The sequence below is a fragment of the Hirundo rustica genome, chromosome 20 (genome assembly GCF_015227805.2).
Source record: "Hirundo rustica isolate bHirRus1 chromosome 20, bHirRus1.pri.v3, whole genome shotgun sequence".
Taxonomy (NCBI): domain Eukaryota; kingdom Metazoa; phylum Chordata; class Aves; order Passeriformes; family Hirundinidae; genus Hirundo; species Hirundo rustica.
In genome coordinates this window covers 10,544,061-10,566,754 of record NC_053469.1, presented here as the reverse complement: position 1 = coordinate 10,566,754, position 22,694 = coordinate 10,544,061, and the positions used below count along the sequence as shown (strand labels likewise).

General features: G+C 49.9%; 1 protein-coding gene across 8 annotated transcripts in view; it reads right to left on the bottom strand.

Moving 5' to 3' along the window:
• The window catches only part of EXD3 (exonuclease 3'-5' domain containing 3), a 142,446-nt gene that overhangs the window by 11,863 nt on the left and 107,889 nt on the right, over positions 1-22,694 (bottom strand). For all 8 annotated transcript variants that reach the window (XM_040083532.2, XM_040083537.2, XM_040083538.2 and 5 more), the window contains 7 exons: positions 8,511-8,677; positions 6,887-7,025; positions 6,356-6,569; positions 5,262-5,371; positions 3,944-4,139; positions 2,665-2,831; positions 273-443 (listed from right to left, as the gene is read on the bottom strand). In XM_040083532.2, coding sequence (XP_039939466.1) covers positions 273-443; positions 2,665-2,831; positions 3,944-4,139; positions 5,262-5,371; positions 6,356-6,569; positions 6,887-7,025; positions 8,511-8,677 — 1,164 coding nt within the window. The remainder of the gene's footprint in view (positions 1-272; positions 444-2,664; positions 2,832-3,943; positions 4,140-5,261; positions 5,372-6,355; positions 6,570-6,886; positions 7,026-8,510; positions 8,678-22,694) is intronic.

Here is a 22,694-nt window from a genome sequence, read left to right as displayed (position 1 = left end):
GCCCCAGCTGCCAGTGACACAGACACATGTAAGAGTGAGATCATAGCAGTCTCTGCTCCCCTCCTCTCTCCTGGAAGTACAGAACCAGGGCCATACACCACTGCAGGGACCAGCTGATTTCAGCTGCCAGAGCTCGGGGTAACCCAAAGAGCTGGGACTCAGCACGAGGATGGAAGGAGAGACCCACGGGGCAGCTCCTGCAGCCAGAGCACCAGTGCAGCTTCCTAGTAAGCCCCATCACGTCCCCATGGAGATGGAAGCTGTGAACTCACCTCAGCAGCTTTCCTGTGGTCATCCTCATTGTCCAGCAGCCGGACGTCCACGCCCAGGCAGCGCAGGTAGCGCCCCAGGCCCTGCAGCATGTTGTCACAGACCACACTGAACTCCTGGGGGGAGATGGGGGCAGGGGGGCGTGAGGGCTCTGTTCTGGGTCCTTGGCATTCCTAGAGAAAGGCAGGAGATCCATAAGGAGCAGAAGGCTGATTCTCAGTACATTTGTGTTTTTCCTCCCTGCGTTCATTCACCCACCACAGCACATCCAGCTGCCTCCTTCCACCTGTGTCACCACCTCCCCATGCTCTGCAGCACCTCTAGATCCTCCTTCCCAACCTTTCCACATTGCCATCAACACCTGGGCAGGGGGCAGAACACGATGGGGCTGATTCTGAATTCGCCATTCTCTCTCTGACCAGCTGGACACCTGATCCAGGGACCTGCAGGCTTTCCCTGGAGAAGTGCCAGCCTGGCCTCCAGTGTTCTGCACATTCAGCTTCAAGAAGTCATAGAAACATAGTCAAGGCTGCTCTTCCCCTAAATTAGTCTGCAATAATAAACATGTGCCAAAGCTATGATTCAGAACAGACAGAGGGAGAAACAGGTAGACAAAGCAACCATGTCAACTCTGTTACCTTTCCAAGGTTAAAAATAGGCAGTGCCTGAATTCTGTTCGTTTTATTTCAAATGTCTGCTGCCGGGGGAGTTCCTGCACTTGGAGGACTTTGGCTTTGGGAGGGTCCCAAAAGTACCATAGCTAAATTCATGGAGAAGGGAAGTTATTAAGGGACTTCCAGTGTCCAGCTTTTGACTCCAGGAACTTGAATCAGCTGGAATGACTGAAGGACACTGCCAGGAGCTATGCAGGGAGCCAGCACTGCAGATCAGCTCTGCAGGAGCCGGCCCCAAGCTGGGAATGCTGTGGCACACCAGGCAGCTCCACCTGGGCTCTCCATGGGAACCAGCTCAGGTCCAGGAGCAGCACTGGTGTGATACTGCAGCTCCCAGCAGCTGGTCCCTGCACCCAGGGCTCTGCAGCACTGGGCAGATTGGGCTGTCACCAGCTCCTGCAGGATCCTGGTGGATGTGGCCGTGTCATCAGAGCACAGTGACAAGGGATGGAGCTCCCTCCTGAAGCTGAGGCCATTGGAGACACTATCCCTGGCTGCTGCTGCTGTTCAAACAGATGTGCAGAAGTTGCAGCTGGCTCTCAGCCAGTGTTTATCCAGTGGCCAGCATTGTCAAACTGAGCTTTTTTTCTCATGTTTCATGCCAGCAGAGAGCAAAAAGCTTATAAAGGAGCATAGTCATTAGCCCCACTTCAGAGAGCGGACCAGGAAACACTGGGAAAGAGAGCTTGGAGTCCTGCAGGATGCAGTCAGAAGTCTGCTTTTTTTGGTGTCCAAGTCCAGGTTTTACCAACTGCCTCTTGGCTGATGACAGAACACAAAGATGTCCTGTGGATTTCCAAGGTGATTGAAACCTGAAGTGCTCACTTTCCCCACCTCTGCAGCAGCCACCCAGCTCTGACTGTGTTCCCGTGAACACAGCGCTCAGGGAGCAGCTCCATGTCTTCCTGCCTGCTGGAGTGGATGCTGCACACTTACACCCAGGTGGACACAGCAGCATCTCAGCCCAGCCATGGAGCGGGGCACTGACATCAGGAGCTCCACACACACCTGGGGCTCTTCAGGATACACAGACACACACGGTGAGTCTTCTCAGGCAGCAACAAAATGGGATTTGTGCCAAGGTTTCCAAAGGTGCTCAAACCAATGAATGGTTCCATTTTAAAGGTAAAACTTCATTACTGAGAGGCACCAGCCACATTCCAAGATACTTAAGCAGAGTTGCATGCCTCTGGTGGAGTTTTAAGGCTCTGCCACAACACAAACCTCAGGGAGAGGCCCCTTATGAAATGTGATGGTGGGCAGGGAGGCAGAGACAAGCCTTCAGCAGAAAGGCATTTTTGATGGATCATTTGCTTTTAACTTTGCAGACTTCTACTCCAAACAAAATAAAGGAGATATTCCCAGTGTGAAAGCAAGGTGTGGAAGCTCAGTAAAAACCAAAAGTAAGGAAGTAAGAGTTTTGAAACCTTGGCCACAGAATCCAAACTCAAAATGTGGAAGGCACATTTTCATGAGCAAGGCTCACCGGGCTTTGTGCACAGATCTGCACCCACACTGCGCAAAGACAGGTGAACCTCAAAGTGCAGGGAAAGCTGGACCCAGCCAGGCCAAGGAGAGAGCACAGTGTCCCAGGAGGGAGGGGAGAGGAGGATGTTTGCTGCAAGAGTCCTCAGAACAGCGAATGGCGTGACTGAGAGCAGCAGCATGTGATTTGCAGGGGTCTTGAGCAACAAGCAGCGCTTTGAAGATGTTTACAAACCTGTCCAGAAGGTGATGGTGCTTCTTGTTTATTCAGCTGCTTTTTTACCCTGGGTTTTTTGCTCTGTTTTCCCACCAGACTTTCTGTCAGGTCTGAACCCAGACCAAAGCTCTCGGGGTCCTTGCAGAGCCTCTCGTAGATCTCCAGCAAGCAGTAGGCATCTGAAGCTGCAGGGAAGAGAACGTGAGCCTCAGCTCATATGAGGCTCATTCAAAAGTGAACCAGAGGCTTTCCTGAGGCAAAGAAGAGCCCCCACCTTTGTAAAAGCCATTGTGAACAACTGTGAAGCTGCAACTGCCTCAGGTCATACCCTCAGCTCCAGAACTGACTCACTGAGCATCACAGCTGAACCCACAGTCACAGGGGGTCAAGGCAGGCGCTCCTAAAGACAGGCTCTGCCATCTCCACTCTAACCCAATAACTCAATGCAAACTGCAGTGTGGCTCTTCCAACCACCACCAGGTTGCTCCAGCCCCCGTTCCTCACAGGAAGGAACATTGTCCCCGAGCCTGCCCACAGCTCCTTATCACACCTCTTGATGGGAAGGGAACTTCCCCAGGAGATGCAGTATCTGAGCAGGTACTGCCCAAGCTGTTTGTAATCACCTGCCCACACTCACTGCCCTGTGCTGCTGCTCCCTGCAACGGCAACGGGAGAACTCTCCCAGCCAGTCTGACAAGTCCCAGTGATTAACTTTTGTGGGAACTGTGTCAGCTTCAAGGATAGTCGAATTTAACAAAAGGGCTGGTTTGCATCAGCAGACTGTCCTTTGATGCACCAGGAAAAGATTTAGACCCAGACTTCTGAGTCTGGGGTAATCAGCAATAAACTCTATGGGTCCCTCCAACAGCCCTGAGTCTGTGCTGCAGTTTCTGACACCACTTCTGCCCATTTCAAACCCAGCTCTAACAAGCACCTCACTGCAACAAATGAACACAGCATTTGTTTCCCAGGAAGGCAGTGAAATGAGGCAGAAGGAAGTGGACTTTCCTTCTTTCAGTTACAGACAGGAGTTTCCACCGAGGTGATGTTTCATCAGACAAAATCTGCAAAGCACAGGAATTCCTTCATGAGGGAAATAATGAATCACTGGACAGTTTAAACTTCAACCATTAAAGTCATTTCCTCAAAAGGACAAACAAAACATGTGCTGACTCCTCTGAACAGGAACTAATCTGCAAAGCCATTTTCTTCCTCTGCTACTTAACAAGTTTCCTGGGGACAGAGCAGCCAAACACAGCCTCCTCTGGGCCCCTGCAGCACCCAGCCAGGGCCAGACCTGCATAGAGGATCTGCTCCTCTCTCAGCGGCCGCTTCTCCCAGTTTGACAGCTGCTCTCTTTTATCCAGAGGCTTCCCCAGCACATGCTGCACCAGGAGGCTGAGTCCCTTCTCCGGCTGCCTGACCCCTGTCTCCTCGTGGCTGTGCTCCGGGGACAGTCCATCGACCTTCCGGCTGTCCTTCCCCCACTGCAGCTGATGGAAACAAAAAGATAGAAACCACCTGGTTAGGAAGCAGCTCCCAAACCACCTCCTGTTCCCGCTGGTGGGGCCAGGCACAGCCCTAGCACATCCATCTCGTGCCTGGCATTTCGAACCCCAGCCCTCAGACAAGGGCTGGGGTGGCACGAGATAAACACGGCGCCGGGTTATTTGTTTAACAAACACACTTGCTGGAGAGAAATCTCTTCCATAGCCAAGAAAGGGAAAAAATGGCATTCTCATACAGCCCTGCACCAGAGCAGCAGGACTAGGATGAGGCTCCTTAGGGGTCTGCAGGGTGCACACCAGGCTAGAGGCTGCTGGGCATCCACTCAATAAAGAGCCAGCAGTGGCAGTTCAGCACCTTTCTGCTCCTAGTCCTGGTGGGAAAAGGCATTCCTGTGACAGCCTGGGCAGCAGCCCTTCCTGCAGCTGCCACTTCTCAGCTTAAACTGAGGCAATGGCTGTTGGCAGCTATGTCAGCCCCTGCAGCACTTCCCAGGTTAAGCAATCAGTCCCAAAGATCTGCTTCACCTCAACCCACAGCCTCAAACACACTCTGTACACTTCACCCATTAAAATAGTTGTGCTGAACACTTTTGCAGACTGCTGAAAGCTCCTGTGTGCAAACCCAGGGACAGTTGTGCTTCAGCTAACCAGAAATTCCTGTGCTGAACCCACCAGCAGCCCTCCTAGGAGCATCAGAGTTCTGTACAAATCATTAACTCCATCATATCTGCTTTGATAATGCATGGCCTTGGAGGAGCAGAATTTCTACAAGAACTTCCTCTTCCAAAGTGTAACTTGTGCTCAGAAACATTGTCCTGGCTGAATGGAGCTGGGTCTCCAAGAGCTTTTCACAGCTTTTATAAAGGCTATGAAAAAGCTGTCAGTATTATAAGCTTTAACTTTTTAGTTGATGAAAACAAAATACTTCTGTCTTCCTTTACGGAATCCCAACACCTTAAACCCTCTGGAGGAAATGGTCTCTTTATTCATGCAGCCATCTCCCTGCCAATCCAGGATGCAAACAGACAGTGCTGGGAATTCAGGACAGTTATCCACCAGCACATGCAGCAGACACCATTTCCCACATCTCCAGGTGTTTATCCGTACCTGTTTGTCCACTGCAAGAAGATCCACTACACCTTGCATTTGCTTCTCTGTGTCTTTCAGAGCAGAACATGTGGCTACTAGGCTGCTGAGGTCTCCAGACATCCCATAACCTGGAGATAAAAAAAAGCCTAAATCACACAGGTAGGAAGACTCAAATTATGGTTAATGCACTGCAGCTTCTTCTAGTTCATAGTCAAAGTGCTGACAAAATATTTATAAGCATTAGTGGGAAGACTGTTCAAACAGGGAACAAGACAAGCTCCTGTGTCTTCTGTTCCCAAGAGACACTCCTGCAGATCAAGGGAGAAGACAGGTGAATGAAAAATGCTGAGTTTAAGATCAACTTACTTAAAATCTGGGAAACATATTTATGAATTTGCCCTTGAAATCCAGGTTTAGCAGTTCCTGATAAAAGCCTCGAAAAACAAAGTGGTAATTCAGAGATCTCTGGTGTCCAGCACAGCAGCTTTGGGACAGGTACAGCACACCCAGACAGCTCTGCCCACCAGAATTAACTGAACCACTGAAGGCTGGGTGTCAGTAGGGGATTACTACAGAGCTAGGACAATCCCAAGTCTGAGAGTGTAAATTAAATGAGGAATCTTGGATCTGACCTGAAATGGGGAGATATAATGGCACAGACCTGTGCCAGGACAGGCTCAGGTTGGAGATGAGGGAAAGGTTCTCCCCCCAGAGGGTGCTGGGCACTGCCCAGGCTCCCCAGGGAATGGGCACAGCCCCGAGGCTGCCAGAGCTCCAGGAGCCTTTGGACAGCGCTCCAGGGATGCCCAGGGTGGGGTTGTTGGGGTGTCTGTGCAGGGTCAGGGGCTGGGCTGGGTGATCCTGGGGGGGTCCCTCCCAGCTCAGGATTTTCTGTGGTTCTCTGATCCTGTATTTCTATCATTCCCAGCTACACAACCATTCGTAGTTACTGCTTCCTGGCCTGGCAGTGCCTGAACACTCAGGGCTACAAAAGCTGGTTCCATGGCAAGTGGATTTAGGGAATGACAATGCCAAGAGGATCTAGGAAAGACAAAGATGACCATTCAAAAGCTGTGTGAAGCCCCGAGGTGGGGAGGAGAGAGGGGTGTTACCTAGTTTAGTGATGGCTGCATCTGAATAGAGGATCTGGATGAAATGGGGAAGCTTGTCCTTCTCCCCCTCAGCTTCAGCTTGCTCGAGGAGCCGTGGCAGGTCCAACAAGAACACCTCATCCTTCAGTGCAAGTTGCAGGAGGGCAACACGGGGCTTCCCCACCATGCCAAAAGAAGGCTTCCACTCCATGTCCACACCAACGACCTGCCCAGGCTGCAACACAGACACTTTCTGCACCCAGAGCCTGCCTGTCCTTGAGAGGAGCAAGGGGAGTCTGTCCAGGACATGAACATTTCCTTCCCAGCACCTGCAGCTCTTTGTGCAAAATGCCACAGACACAGGGAACTCTCACAGCACCTGTGTCACCCACGGGAACCTTCTCTGGCACACTTCCTAACATCTTCCCCAAATCAGACCAGCCTAAAGGAGCAGCTGTTCTTGGCTTGGCGAGGTAGGCAGTGGGTGGAGTGGCCACATCCAGCTCTGTGTCTCAGCCTGACATGGAGTTCCAGCTCCCAGGTAACACTCACCTGCAGCACCTTCTCCCAGCACTGCAGTGTCTCCTCCCATGTCTGCAGAAAGTGAATGTTTTCCCGTGGAATAGGAAGCTGGTAATAGTCCTTCTTCTTACTGGACTCATAATTATCTGCTTTTGTGACCTCTTCTACCCTGCACAGAATCAGATGCAATTGTTTGAAGCCACGCAAAGCCAGGGGGAAATCCTGGATTGGAGCAAGAGGGGTAAGTTTTACTCCCCTTATTTCACCCTGACACTCTCTTTCCCCATGACACTCAGCTCTTTCTCAGAGAAAAGAAACTAATTGAAAAGATCCAGCTCCTTGGACAGATCACGCATTTCTGGATCGTCTCTTTCCCACAGAGACTTGAAATGGTTCATTATTTGGGAAACTCTTAGTAACCTTATGTTTGGGAGGCTGTGTGCCCAATTTTGTGGCAGAGCAGCTCTCCCTGCTCAAACACTCTTTCCTGTGGGTTTGTGTGCATGGGGAAGTCAATATTTGTGTAAAATATTTAATGAAGGTGTGCAGCCTCAGGCCTCCAGGAATATTCTCACCTGCAAAGCTCAGGAGCCCTCTGTGGTGTGACCAGAGACAGATGATGTCATTTATATGCTGGTGCCACCTTGTTGTGTGCAGTGTGAACTCCCTCTGGGAAACCTGTGGCTGTGTTACTCAACAGACAGGGCAGCCAGAATGTTTTATGGGGTTCCATGGCTCTGCTGACTTTATAGCAGCTACCACAGCAGGTATCACGACTGGATGAGTAAACTGCAGTACAAAGGGGTTTATTCATCTATTCCAGCTCCTCACACAAGGCAGAGCACACCCTCACCTGCCTTCCCTCCACAGCACAGGATTCCCACAGCACAGAGATGTAGTGAAGGGTTTTATCTCTAGATACACAGGCTGTGGCTCAGCCACACACCTGTGATCACCTCTTTGTGTTTTGAGGGCTTATCCCTCATGGAAAAAAATTCCTGGCTCCTGACTGGTGGCTGCTGTGGCTTCAGGAGGGAGGAGGAGGAGGAGGGCAGCTCCAGCAGTGCTTTGGAACAAGACAGGAGCGTGTCCAAGACAGACAAGTTTCCTGTGCTCCAAAAAAGCCATGGACCCCCTGGAAAAGTGTTTTGAGGGTGATTACATCTGTGTTGTATTTCCTGAAGTGACACAGTGCCTGAACAAGTGCAGATCTGCACAAGGAGAAAGAGCAGCTCCACAAAACCAGAATCCCTGAACATGAACTGTTCAAGGCCATCTATGAGACCTTCCCAAAATCATCAGCATTAAAAAAAATAATAATAATTAGTAAAACTTCAACAGATCTGCAATCACCTCAGTAAAATAGATAAATATTTGCACTGGCAGAGGAAGTGTAAGAACCCCCAGCACCATGAAGCAATCTCACAGAGCTTCTGTGTACTCAAGAGTTTTAAATGCCCCTTTCACAGACATTTCCAGGCTTATGACAAACAAATGCAGCATGTGCAGGGCCACAGTGGGATCCAAGTACATGGGGGAAGCCTTTGCAAACTTCTGTTCCCAAAGACGCATCATGGCAGACAATTTTAAGCGAATATACAGTGTTTGTACAGCAAGCAATCTGCATGGAAAAGGCACCAAACTGGGGATTTACCTGTCCTGGATGTGCAGCTTCTGAAGCTCCTCAGCCAGAGCCCGAGGCAGCATCTCAGGGGGCACCTGGCAGTGTCGCGCCCACCGCGCCGCGCTGGGCACATCACAGTGCCGGAGCAGCAACTGCACCAGGTGTCCTTGGAGCCACCGATTCTCCCCAACTGTGCTCTGCAAGGGCAGGGGGGGAAGACAGACTGTCAGTGCAACTTCCATCCTGGGAGTTTCTCCCCGTCACAGGAGGCACCCTCGTTGTAAAAACCTCGTTTCTTATATCTAGTCTGAATCTCCCTTATTTTAGCTCAAAACCATCAGCTCTTGATCTGTTTCAACATGTCCTGCTAAAAACTCTGTCCCCATCTTTTCTATTGGCCTTCTTTAAGTACTGAAAGGTCTCCTTGGAGCCTTCTGCAGGCTGAGCACCCCCAGCCTGTCTCCAGAGGAGAGGGGCTCCAGACCCTGGAGCATCTTCTTGGGATGGCTTCTTAGGATAGACATTCCCTGTCTCTCCAGGGCAGACGGTGGTTTGGGGTCTCCTCCATCCTTGGAAGTATTTGCACAGATTGTTGGGATTGCCAGTCATCCTAGGTGGTAGGAAGGGCACATCAGCAAAGCTTTCCTAAGTGGTGTTCAGAGCCAGGAAAAGGCTGACATCACCCTACAGCCCCCTGCCCCCAGTGCTGTGAGATGGGGGCTCCAGAACCCCCCAGCACCAGGCACAGCTGTGGGTGGAAGCCAGGCTGGAAGCTGAATTGGAATTCAGCTGGATGAAATGTGCTGTGAGTCCCACATCCAGCTGGAGTGAACAGTGATTGCATAAAGGAGTTCTTCCTTCTGTGCCTGTTCAAGGCCCCTGTGAAAGTGAGAACTGGATCATTGCTTTGAGAAAAACACACTCTCAGATGTCACTGTGTTCACACCTGCAAACAAGGAGGGCACTATAGGACATTCCCTGCCCCACGCTGTTCCCCGGAGGAAGGGAAGTGCCTTGGCCCACTGCAGAGCCTGGGGGCACCAGCAAGGACTCACCCTGCCTGTGGTTTAAACCCAAACCCCGGCTCTGGCCAGATCACGGCACAGTGCCCACCCTGGCAGGGGTGAGCAGCCACTTGCGAGGGGCAGTGACAGTCCCCACGGTGACAGCTGGATGCACGGGAGCTCTTCTGCCTCATCCACCTCTGAGAGGTGCAGGTGTAAGAGGAAATACAAACACAGTAACACCGAGGGTCACACCAGCTCCATGGGGTGGGAACTCCCCCACTTCCTCCCCAGCCAGCCTACGTGTGCTGCAAACACCCCGGAGCCCCCACAGCCACATAGCAACTTCTCCTCTCTGACCTGCTCTGGATCTGCCCTTGATGTTAATATTGTCAAGAAAACTGCTAAAACAAGCTGAAACCCTATATGGTGGCCCAGGAGCTGTAGCTCTAGGACTGGCACTACAATGAGAATTTCAGAGGAGTGAAATGCTCAGATCTGCACTGGAAGTCCATCCCCACCCTGCCCACGCCGCTGCCATCTGCCCTGTGCTGCCCAGCCACACTCCTCCAGGGCCTGAGCCTGCTCCCAGGGAGGGCAGCACCTTGCTCCCCCTGCCCAGCATGTGGGAACAGCTCCCAGCTAGGTGGGAGGCTGTGGCCATGGGGCCTCATGCCTCACATTCCTTCAGTAACTAAAAGGTGAGAATTTGTCTTCAAAGCAGACACAGAGATCAGGAAACAAATCTGTTGATGGCCCCAAGGTATAAAGGAAGGGAAACAGAAAGCCAAGGAGAAAACAAAATGACCCCCACCCAAAGGTGCAGGAGAGGGCAGGGACTCAGAACAGCTCAGAGGGATCTGGCACCCCAGGTAGCAGCAGCCTGCTCGCAAAAACTGCTGCCTCGGCACTCTGTCTGCATCCCAGAGACTGCCAAATGCCAAACCACAGCTCTTCTCGTGGATATGTGGAGGAACAGTTTCACTGCTGTTCCCAAGGGGCTGGGGGCACAGCAGGAGCCAGGGGGAGCAGGACAGGGATCCAGCAGCTCCCCAGGAGCTCAGGTACAGGAGGGAAGGGGCAGGGCAGGAAGAGGACAGGACACGTTCTCCTGCTTGCCCTCTACATTTCCCCTGGCCGTGCCAGTCCTGACCTTTGTGCCTCTCTCTCCTCTCTGCCTTCTGTGACTGAGCTCAGCCAAGCACTGAACACGTGAAGAGGGGCTGAGTGAAACCCTCCGGCACATCTGCCAAACCACTTCTCAGAGTCCTTCCCAAAAAGAGCATATTTTCTTACTAACATTGCAGAGCAATTCCCTCTTCTTGCTCCCTCTGTGTCCATCCTATTGTCTTCCTGTCTTTTTTCTAAAGCACAAACTCTTTGGTGTTGGAGCTCTCTTCAGTTCACCCCGAGTCAATTCTTAATAAATCTCATTGTGGCAGCTTTATTTCTGGAAATAATGAGGTGCAGATTTTTTTAATATTATTTTAATGATAACGGATTTCTTCTTTCAACCACAAAAAACAACTCTGTAAAGAAGGTTAAGCTCTCCAGAGATATCCCATCTTGCATTCTGAAACAGAAAATAGCTTTGTCTTTTTACTGTAAAAAAGAAAAAAACTAGCATTGCTCTAAAGGGGAAAAGCTTCCACTGCAACCGCTCTGCAAGAGGCAAGAATGTGGAAACTTTGGCCCCAGAAGATGTGGGCACAGATGCAGAGAGCAATGTTTCACCAGGGATGACATTTCATGTGCTTTGCTGTCGGTAAATGAACACTTCTCAAGAGGAAACTGGCACAGGTGCTCTGATCAACATCAGAGACACCTCTGAGCAGGAAAAGATTCTATAGAGCATGAGGCTTGTTTACATCCCTCTTGGAATTCTAGACATATCATACATTCTTTAATCCATAGGAGCACACAGAAACCCCTGACACCAACAATAATCCATGATTAAAGCTTTCCACAGTGACTGCTGCAGATTTCCTACCCGTAAATCCTGTTCTCACCGCCAAGGCTTCACAAAGCTCACACCAACCACGCAGGGCAAGCTCAGCAATGTCCTGACCTTAACCCATCAATCATATCTCCATTGGTACCAATAATTTTGAAACCAGATATCCAGTATCTCCCTTGGAAATCACCCTATCCAACCCTAGATCAGTTTTATCTGTATGTGTTAAGCTGCATTTCAGTCCCAGCCAATTCTGCCCTTTGCCTCAACATCTTTTCCCAAAGAGGGATGTTATTCACACCACTGACACTGGCTATTTGCAGAGTCGGATTTTAATTTAACTTTTGAATGTCTTGGCCAATTTCCCCTGTTTTCAAGTGCTTCCAGAATCAACAAAAACCCCTCTGGCTAGTGTAGAGAAAATGTCAAGGAGAATATTTTAGAGTCAGCAATTTTAAAAGGGGAAGAAGAAACCCAGACTTGAAAAGGACAAACCCGTGTCAGCAGTGGAGGGCACTGACAGCACTGCTGAATTCCCCGTGGTGTGGCAGGTACAGACACCTGTGCTTAAACATTCTCTGCACACTGTGGTACTGTCACTATGAACTTTATTGGCTTTGCACTAGAAGTTTCTGTTTCAAAGATTCCATGATTTGTGCAGAATGGGGAGGTGATGCAGTGTCACCATCAGATGTCACTGAAGGAAACTCCTTGAAGCATAAGGGTGGAGCTGGGACCCTCAGAGCCAGCTTAGACCAGGGCCACAGCCTGTTCCCTAAGGGGAGGGGGATCCTGCTTTCTGGAGAGCCTACAGAAATCCTGGAATCACAGAATGGTTTGGGTGGGAAGGAATCTTAAAGCCCATCCAGTTCTACCCCCTGCCATGGGCAGGAACATCTTCCACTATCCCAGCCTGCTCCAAGCCTCAATGTCCAACCTGGCCTTGGACACTGCCAGGGACCCCCACCCTCACAGTAAAGGATTTCTCCCTAATGTCTAATCTAACACTGCCCTCCTTCAGCTTAAGGCCATTTCCCCTTGTCCTGTCACTGTCTGCCCATGTGAAGACCCTCCCTCTTTCTCATAAACCACCTTCAAGTCTCAATAGGCCACAGTAAGGTCTCCCTGGAGCTTCTCTTCGGGCTGGACACCCCCAGCTCTGCCAGCCTGGCTTCAGAGCAGAAGGGCTCCAGACCATCTCTGTGGCCTCCTCTGGCCTCTCCAACAGGTCAGTGCCTTTGTGGTGCTGAGGATCCCAGAGCTGGGCCCCATGCTCCAGGCAGGGTCTCTCAAAAGGTCAGAGTGGAGGGGGGAAATCCTCTCCCTTGGATAAAAGAGGGCAGCTTTCTCTCCACTCCATTCTGAGCAAGGTTTCCTGTGAAAGCAGCAGTCACTTGGCCACAGCCACCACCCACAACCAGAGCCTGAGAACACCCCTGAGAACACCCTGAGAACACCCTGAGAACACCCCTGAGAACACCCCTGAGAACACCTCTTGAGAACACCCTGAGAACACCCTGAGAACATCCCAGAGAACACCCTGAGAACACCCCTGAGAACAACCCTGAGAACACCCTGAGAACACCCCGAGAACACCCCTGAGAACACCCTGAGAACACCCCGAGAACACCCCTGAGAACACCCCTGAGAACACCCTGAGAACACCCTGAGAACACCCTGATAACATGCTGAGAACACCCCTGAGAACACCCTGAGAACACCCCTGAGAACACCCTGAGAACACCCTGAGAACACCCCGAGAACAACCCTGAGAACACCCTGAGAACACCCTGAGAACACCCCTGAGAATACCCTGAGAACACCCTGAGAACATCCCTGAGAACACCCTGAGAACACCCTGAGAACACCCTGAGAACATGCTGAGAACACCCTGAGAACACCCTGAGAACACCCTGAGAACACCCCTGAGAACACCCTGAGAACACCCTGAGAACACCCTGAGAACACCCCTGAGAACACCCTGAGAACACCCTGAGAACACCCCTGAGAACACCCTGAGAACACCCTGAGAACACCCTGAGAACACCCCTGAGAACACCCTGAGAACACCCCGAGAACACCCTGAGAACACCCTGAAAACACGCTGCTTTCTCATCACTCGAGCTGCTCCCTTGCTCACAGGCACCGAGGACTCGGATGCACTAATTCCTGAACCGAGAAGACCAGAATAGTCTCCATTGAGAGGCCAGCAGCGCGGCTTTCAGATAGCAATCAGTGCGTCACTGCCGGAGCCACACTCCCGAGCTCGGGAGCCCATCACCACATCAATGCCGGGGAAGTGGGCTTGATCCTCCTTCAGAAAGCCTCGGCACTGCGGCTCCCTGGGGCATGTTCACACCGCCTCGCTCCCGCTCTGTGAATCAGGACGCTCAGCTTCCCGGCCTCCCAAAGCCTCTTCCAAAAGGCAATTCAAAGGAGTCTAACTTAGGATATCGCTGGCAGGGATCAAGGCAAAGGCAACTCTTAAAGTCAACTTGCCTCTGTATTGGGGCTCCTTACAGGGAGCTGATTGTTCTGGGCAACCTGGAGGAAGCTGCTGGTTTGTGGTGAGCAGCTGAACAATGTTGTGTGACAGGATGCATCTGCTCCATGTTCCTGTGCGCCTCACACAGCCACGGCCAAGTGGCAAACAGAAGAGTCACACCACACAGCTTCTGTGGTAAAGCTCACCCCCACAGGGGCTTTAAAGGTCCCTTCCGACTCAAACCATGCTGGGCTTCCAGGAGATGGTCACTGGGTTGGAGCACGTGGAGAGGCTGAAGGAGCAGGGCTTGTTTAGCGTAGGGAAGGCCTGGCTGGATGTAGGGGAATATAATCCCCTCTTCAGTTTTATCTGGGGGTACCACAGACAAGATGGAGTCAGATCCTCACAGAAATTCCAGCCAGGCCAAAAAGTAAAACAGATGGGACAGTGGGAGTGGCTAAGCACTACAACAGGCCCAGAGGGGCACTGGAAGCAGGCAGGGCACGGCAACACCTTGTCCCACAAAGCTGACCCTGCTCTGAGCAGGAGGGCAGAGATAAGCTCTCAGAGAAGAGCTAATTTCAAACTGAAATGAGGCTCTGATTGTGTGATTAGCAGTGCCCTGCATTCCCCAGGCTCCTCTCCACACAGACGGGTGGCTTCTTGCAGCAACTGCTGCTTTCAAGTTCCAAGCACCTCCCGGGCGAAGAACACCCAAGATCTCATTTACCCAGAATACAGGATGGTCCTGATCATTCTCAACAATCCTACACAGAGATCCAAGTACATTTCCTGCACTGGGATTCCTTCCAAATTTTTGTCAGGCAGCCCCCGAGGGAAGTAATTCATTTTCAACAGATGAAGTCATCATGTCTCCAAAATCTGCTCCGGCTCCCACAGATGTGAGCAGGTACAGAGCAGAGGGAAAGAACCAATGCAGCTTTCAGAGGCAGATCTGGAGAGAGAGTATTTTCAAAAAGCATTGAGCAGGAGTTTGAGACATTTCCTTCAGCACATTGTTGGATGGCCTCCATGGGCCTTCACGCAGCTCACAAAGCCACAGAACAGATGAACCTGCTGCTGGCAGCAGCTCCACAGCACAGGGCACAGACACTTCCCTCCACAGAGATGAAAGGCTCCAAACAGGATGTTTCACTGAAGTGAATCTGGCAGGATCATTCCCAGATTTCACTTCAGTAGCTTCAGTAGCGGATAGCAATGTTTCTTGGCTGGACAAAGCAGGAACCCAAATAGAAATGGAGGACCATGGAATGTCCTGAGCTGGTGAGGGGGGGACCACAAGAACCAGAGAGTCCAACTCCTGGCCCACCAACCCCACCCTGGGCATCCCTGGCAGCGCTGTCCAAAGGCTCCTGGAGCTCTGGCAGCCTCGGGGCCGTGCCCATTCCCTGGGGAGCCTGGGCAGTGCCCAGCACCCTCTGGGGGAAGAATCTTTTCCTGATATCCTGTGAAAAACTCCCCAGTAGATATTTAACAGGTTTAAGAGGATGGTACAATACAATTCACATTGCTCCCATGTGTCCAAGGAATCGTCTGGCACAGAATCCCCCAGACACTTCAGGACAGGCTTCTTGATAAAGAGGGCACCATGGCAGACCTGTGAGACAGCAAAGCTCATCCTGACACTGGATCCCACTCCCCACTGACTGAAAATTCTGTCCTAGAAAAGCAGCTCTCACTGCCCAATTGGCCACTGCTGCTGCACAGGGTTCAGGAAGGCATCTTGTCCCATTGCTCCTGTCACTGCAGACTTCCGAGCCCCAGAGGAAGGCAGCCTGGGGCTGTGCTGGGACCAGTCAGCAGTGCCATTTGTCTTTGGGGCCACTGATCAATTCCTGGTCTTGTTCAGCAGTGTCAGCATAGCCTGACACTGTGGGGACTTTCCCAGATCATAACCTCTTATTTTAACCCACAATTAACTAATTTCCTCAAATACATCCCTCAACTCCAAGTATGCTGCTACACAAAATCACAACCCACCTGCAATACTTGTTCTCCCCTCCACTTAGCTGGTCAGGGAATGGCACAGGTGTAGCTCTGCAATGAGCTGTAGTGTTGGACTAACCCAATTAAAATAACCTTTGTTTGAAGAGAAAAGTAGCTGTTTGACATCCATAAACCCCCCAAAGTACAATTTCATAGCAAATAGACTAAGGTAACTTTAGCCTACTTGCTTTTTCAGATATAATTTCTTTTTCCTTCTCTTCTGTGTGAAGTCTATCCTGAGGGTCTGTGCTTCCTCCCAAAATCCCTTTCTCACAACCACGGCAGAGGCACCTTCTGAATTCCAACCTAGCCCTGGCCCCAGAGCTGTTGAATATTATTCATCCCAGGGATCAGCAAAGGACCAAGGACTTGGTCTGAATACATAAGCCACAGATTTTTGATTTGCTTCCAGATTTCTCACACCTCGGTCCCACGATGGCAGGCTGGAGATATTTTCTGGGAGCACTCCAGCACTTGGCAAGACTGAAGATGAATGAGTATGGGGAAATTGGCCAAACTCTTTCAGAGCTGAGTAGTGTGTTACTTATCACAGTAGATGCTTTGTCTAAGCCCAGTGACACAGTGCATTGAAGACAAACTGGCAACCCTTATCTTCCCAGTGTATTTTGAAGTAAAATTTATCTCCCTGCCTTCTGTCATCGTCTCACACACACACACGAACGAAGTGTCGCTGGGCCAATGGCAAATCCTGCTCTCCAATTTAAGGAAGTGGAGGCTCCCATCATGTACTGGGTGACCTGCACTGCTGCTGAGCCTCACTAAGCCCGGGCCTTCTGTGACCAAACATCATTTCTCTGGGCTTTCCAGCCTCAGAAGCTTTTTACAATCCAGGCACTTCCATAAATGTTCTACAGAAGCCACCATCCCAGAACTCTGCTCTGGTTTGTATCCTGAAGCACAAGGAAAATACAGCTCTCTGCCAAGCTCTGCAGCTGCCTGAAGGGTGCCTATCCAATCTGAGCATTCCAAATTCCAGCTTAGCAGCAGCGTGTGACATTGACTTGTGCTACTGGATCTGTCTGCAGGAATTCCACAGAGGGAGGAATTCCCCGTGCTGCCAGAGCCAGGCGCACTGTGGGGACGGGGACAGGGCCCTGCAGCTCCATGTCACCCCAGGGCTGCCAGAGCTGCAGGTGTGTGAAGGAGTGACCCCACTCTGTCCTTCTGCTGGGACCTGAACTCACAGGGTGACACCTCATCTGCTGGTCAGGATGTGCGGGAGCCGAGGTCACTCCAATGCCTTCTCGGTTGGCATTAACCCTAACGAGCTAAATCAGTGTGCAATTAACCCACCAATAACTCCAGTAAGTGTTCCCATACCCAGTCACATACATCATGAGAATCCATAGACTCCATTTAGGAAAAAAGTCTCCTCTATTTAGGAAAGCCTTCAAAGTAAATCGGCAAAAATCCTGACACTGGATATACTTGCTCAGGAGAACAAACTCTTCCCATCATTAGAATATGGAAAAGAGATGCCCATGGGACAAACATGGGTTACCAGTGATTTCTGTTTTGCCATGCCCAAACCTCCCTGGTTCAGAGCCAAAGCAATAATCAGTATCTGTGCAAGATCTTTCCCAAAAGCAAAGCTTGGCAGTCAATTTTTCTCTCCTTTAATCTCTTTTGGTACACTTCAGCTCCTGGTGGTTTTTGTTCTGAAGGAGAAATGCTTGAGAGGGTTGACTGAATGAACTCTGAAATTCACACCCTGGCAAATTGGACTGATTTCCTAAATCCATAATTACAACATTCCTCAGAGATATGCATTCTTTCAGAGTGAACAAGGGAAGATTAGTTTCCTGTTTCTTCCCATTTACATGACTTCTCCTTCAAGAGGAACTTTTTTTGTTTCTAAACAATCCTCTGTTTATGTGGTTCTCTTCTTGGCAGGGAACTGGGGAACTAATCTTGTCTAAAAGTATAATACAGCCAAACTATCAATTGCCAGCAGCCTGATTATCTGTGTGCAAGGCATCTAATTTGCACAGGCTTTAGAAGCCAATATCTATCAGTGAACACTCAGACAGGGACTGATCGATTACAGAGGGTTTAAATAATCTGGGATGATTATTGAATGGCTGGATCATTTTACTGCTGGCTGGGTAAGAAGGGCAGAGAGAGGGTCTGTGTGTGTGTGAAGGCTGAACACTGACACCCAGCAAAGGGAGCCCCCACACCTGCACAGCCCCAGGTCAGAGCAGCTCCCGTGGGGCGAGGCCGTCACAGGGCTCCTGCCGTGGAGCTGCAGGTAAGAACTGCCTCCCACCTGCAAACAGAGAGTACAAGCAGAGCCCTGTTATTTGCTTTTGTGTTTATCAGTGAATCCATCCTCTCCTGTGCTACCCTGGGAAGCAGGCAAGCTCCATGCCCCATCTTTCCCCCTGCCCTTCGCTATTTGTATGCACAGGGCAATGTCAGGGCTCTTGATGGGGTTCCCTTCATCCTTGAGCGAAGGGAACATGAGGATTTGCCTATTTGAAGTGAGCTTGTCCTCATTTTTACTCTGTGGGATACAAACAGGAGCTGGGGTTGTTCAGCTGGGAGAAGAGAAAGCTCTGGGGAGATCTTGTTGTGGCTCTTTGGTACTTGAAGGGAGCCTATAGAAAAGATAAAGTGACTTTATACAGAGGCAGTGACAGGGTGAGGGGGAACAGTTTTAAATTGACAGAAGGGAGATTTTTATTAGAAATTCTTCCCTGAGAGGTGAGGCCCTGGCACAGGGTGCCCAGAGAAGCTGTGGCTGCCCCTGGATCCCTGGAAGTGCCAAAGGCCAGGCTGGACATTTGGGCCTGGAGCAGGCTGGGATAGTGGAAGGTGTCCCTGCCATGGCAGGGGGGTTGGAACAAGATGGTTTTTAAAGAAGTCCCTTCCAACTCAAACCAGTCTGGGATTCTGTGAGTTTTACCCTGTACTTGCTGCAGTTTGCAGTCACTAACAGCTATCCTGAACACCACTCCTGATGTTAATTTTAAGGACCCGCTGTGTTCCACACATTCCTATAAAGTTTTGCATGATCATCATTGCTGTATAGTTTCCTTCTCCTAGGATGTTTTTCCCACTTGGCAGAACTAAACCTCCCCCAGCACACCTCAGTGGAGTTGAACAGCTCACTGATGCTCTTAACTCCTTAATCTATCCCTGACCTCTCAACCTACAGCCATAAGCCAATTAGCTCTTCTTTATACCATACCAAATCTCCTTCTGATGAAGCTGTGCTGCCGAGTGAATGCCTGCTAGTGATAGAAATGTAATTACAGTGCTTAGCAGCACGCTGGCCCTGGCTGCTGGCAGGGGGCTAAGGTCAAAATGCATCTCGAACACACCAAAACAATTTAGAGATTTTTCCTTCCCAGTGTGTTCTCTCCAGTTTCCAATCTTCACTCTCCAGTCCTTTATTTGTTTGCACATTAAGGCTATTTGGCCATCCACTTTAAGACGGAGGTCCTGAGCTTTCCAAGGATCCCTTGCCAATCCCTCCCTGAAGCAGAATCAGACACCCAGCTCTGTCAATCCCCAGCTTGGCCCTGTAGATCCACACTTCAGTAGATGAGGGCTGATTTTCTAAAGTAAAACACATCTTACATCACTCCAGAGAAATTTTTGGCTGACTTTTGATTTTGGACATTTTTGACAATTTCATAGATCGGACAGCAAATGATGGCTGTTTTTCTCAGCTTCTTTGTACCTACTGTAATATTACACCAGAATTCATCAGCATCTCTGTGCTTAACCACAATTTATTTATCTAGCGATGGTTGGATTTATTATAAATTAAACTACTACAATTGCAGTAGACACACCAGCCCTCCAGGTCTTACAGAGAATTAACACAGCCTAAGCCATGCAGGAAGTAGTTGGAAGTATTTACATTTAACTGTACACGTCATCCTCTGACAGATTCTTCCCTAGCTGAGGAGGCACGGAACATGCTGCATGTTTGGCTTTTCCCATGTGCTTCTCCCACAGAGCTGGGGGTTTGTTCAATGCAGAGTTCCCATTTCTTTTAGCCAAGCAGTGCAAACTTCATTAGTACAGGTGCACATTCGCCTGCTGTTTCCTGAGAGCAGAACGCATCTGCAGAACTGAATCACAATCACGGAATCAGAATATCCTGAGCTGGAAGGGAACCACAAGGATCATCGAGTTCAGCTCCTGGAATCACGGGATGCTGTTCCTGAGACAGTCACAGACATGCCTGTTCTCTGCACCAGCCCCATCAGTCATCCTTCTGCTTTCCAGTAACTGGTGTTATTTCAGCTGAAATCAATATATGACCCCATTGACAAACTGAACTGAAAAATGGGAGGAGATCGACACTTTGCCTCCCACTTTTCCTCCTACTAGAAACTCCAGTTTGTTCAAGGTTTAATATTCCCTTTAAACCATGCTGTGGCTGTGTGCTCTCCCCAGACACCTCCAACAAGAATAGTGAATCCAAAGAAAATGGTACAGGGGAAAAAGCAGAATGAGTGTCAAAGCACTGTTACCACCACTGAGCTCCTGCCAGTCCCTGAAAAGGGGACAAAACACAGGGAGAGGAATGGAAGGAGAAATGGGAGCTACAGGTAGATATTGGGAAAGAAAGGCTGCCAGTTCTGACCTGAAACAGAGCAATTCCCCCAGTCCTGACTTCCCAAGAGAGACAGCAGACCTTAAATGTGTCACTACTCCAGGTATAAACACCAGCTGTTCTGCGAAGGGGAAAAGGGAAAGAAAAATCAAACTTTCTCTTTTCTGCAATGGCAGCTGATAGGGAGCTGCTAAAAGATGTGGAAAGAGAAATGCAGTTCTTCTGCAGGTGGTTGAACTGGCAGACTGCAGGCAAAACCAGACCAGGAGCATCTCCTGCACGTTGACACACCCCCCCAATACTGGGAGCTGCTGGGCTCCCAGTGGCTCAGCACCTCGGCACAAGCACCACGTGCAGCACCGCTGGTGGACCACGAACGTTTATTTCAGCTGATGACTCTTCCCTGAGACTTCTAGGTTCAGAAGGAACAAAACAAACATCCACTGGTTTAATTTCCTGCTAAAGAAGTCCGTACGTACTAGCAGGGGACTCCACACGTTGGCTGGTTAAACTCGTTTGGGTTTCCACCTTCCAGGAAAAGAGTCGGTCTGGGTTTGACGTTTGAGTGATGAAATCCAACCCATCCCTGAAAAAATGCTTCACTCCAGCCAGGGGGAAAGATGATTTTGTATGCAGCCTTATACTGAGAGACATGTCACTCATTAATCACCTCCAGAGCATTGTTCCCATCTGCACAGCACACACTGCTTCAGCCCTACGCATATTTAGTTCCTCACACTGCAGAGATGTTGCTGTACTCAAAACAATTGAAAAAAATTCCCTAAACTCAGAGGTTCCAGGGAAGAACAGTAGATGTGGGTATTTGCAAAGTGGTCTTTTTTGCTCCTTGTCCTTATTCAAGACTCCAAGAGCAGGAGTCCTGGCCAGGTGTTCTGGCCACAAAAAAAAACCTTTGAAAAAATAAATGGCACTCTGCCCTTTAAAATCCCTTTAAAAATTCCCTGCTTGAGTGTAAGAGCTTTTACCTTTTATTCCAGAGGTAGCTGTGTTTTAATTGAGGTCAAAATGGTTCTGTACAGAAAGAATCTTGGCATCAGCCACTGCCATTTAGAAATTAATTGGTCCAATAAATAAGATTACATCAACTCCTTGCTGCAGTGTAAGGTAATTTACACCTATTAAGTTCCTGGTACTTAAACTGTCAATGTTTTTCCAACGTATTGCACAGAAAGAAGGGCAGATTTCTGAATACTGTCTGTAAGCAGCATAATAACCCTTCAACTGTAGTGGAACTGGAGTTCTGCATTTCCTCGGAATTACCAGCATCTGACCCCTACTCACCCAGTAAGGAGCTGGCACAGTGCTTGATTTTCATGGTCAGAAATTTTAAAATAAATAAGTGATGTCACTGTCCCAGCTGGAGGAGAACAGGGATCAGCTGCAGGGTCTCCCTGTGCAGAACACAGGAAACAGCTGCCCCCAGGACCCATCTCTGCCTCCTTGCAGGCCCAGAAGAGACTGAGGAGCTGCAGGACAGGGGCTTGAGGAAAATGAGGGCACTTTTCTGTGAGGTGCATCCTTGCACCCTCCTCTCAAGCCACACACCAAGGTCAGAGTGGACCCAGCCAGTGGAGAATCAGAGAATCGTGGAATGATTAAGGTAGAAAATGCCCTCTAAGATCATCAAGTCCAACCACATTCACCACTAAGCCATGTCCCCAAGTGCCACATGCACACATTTTTTGAACACTTCCAGGGATGGTGACCCCATTAGTGCCCTGGGCAGCCCATTCCAGTGCTCTACAGGCTTTTCCATGAAAACATTTTTTCTAGTATCTAATCTAGATATTCTCTGATGCATCTTGAGGCAGTTTCCTCTCATCCTGAACAAGAGGCCCCTGCTCCCCACGAGCACCCACACAGCAAGTGACACCTTTCCAAACCAGTACTTTTCTGAGCACCAGCTTTGGAAGGGTTTCAGGTGTTTAATTTTGAGAGGTTAAGGTACGGCTTCCCTGTGCAAACACTAGCACAGAACAGTTTGGGATGAAGCTGCAAAAAGCCTCTTGGCTTAAGGTCAATAAAAGTGAAAATCCCATTTCTACCCATTCCCTGTCCTGGACAGCTCACAGTGGTTATAACACTGATGGTCCCAGATAAACCAACAGATCTGAATGAACCCTGCTGGGTGCTGCTTCCAGTCACTGTC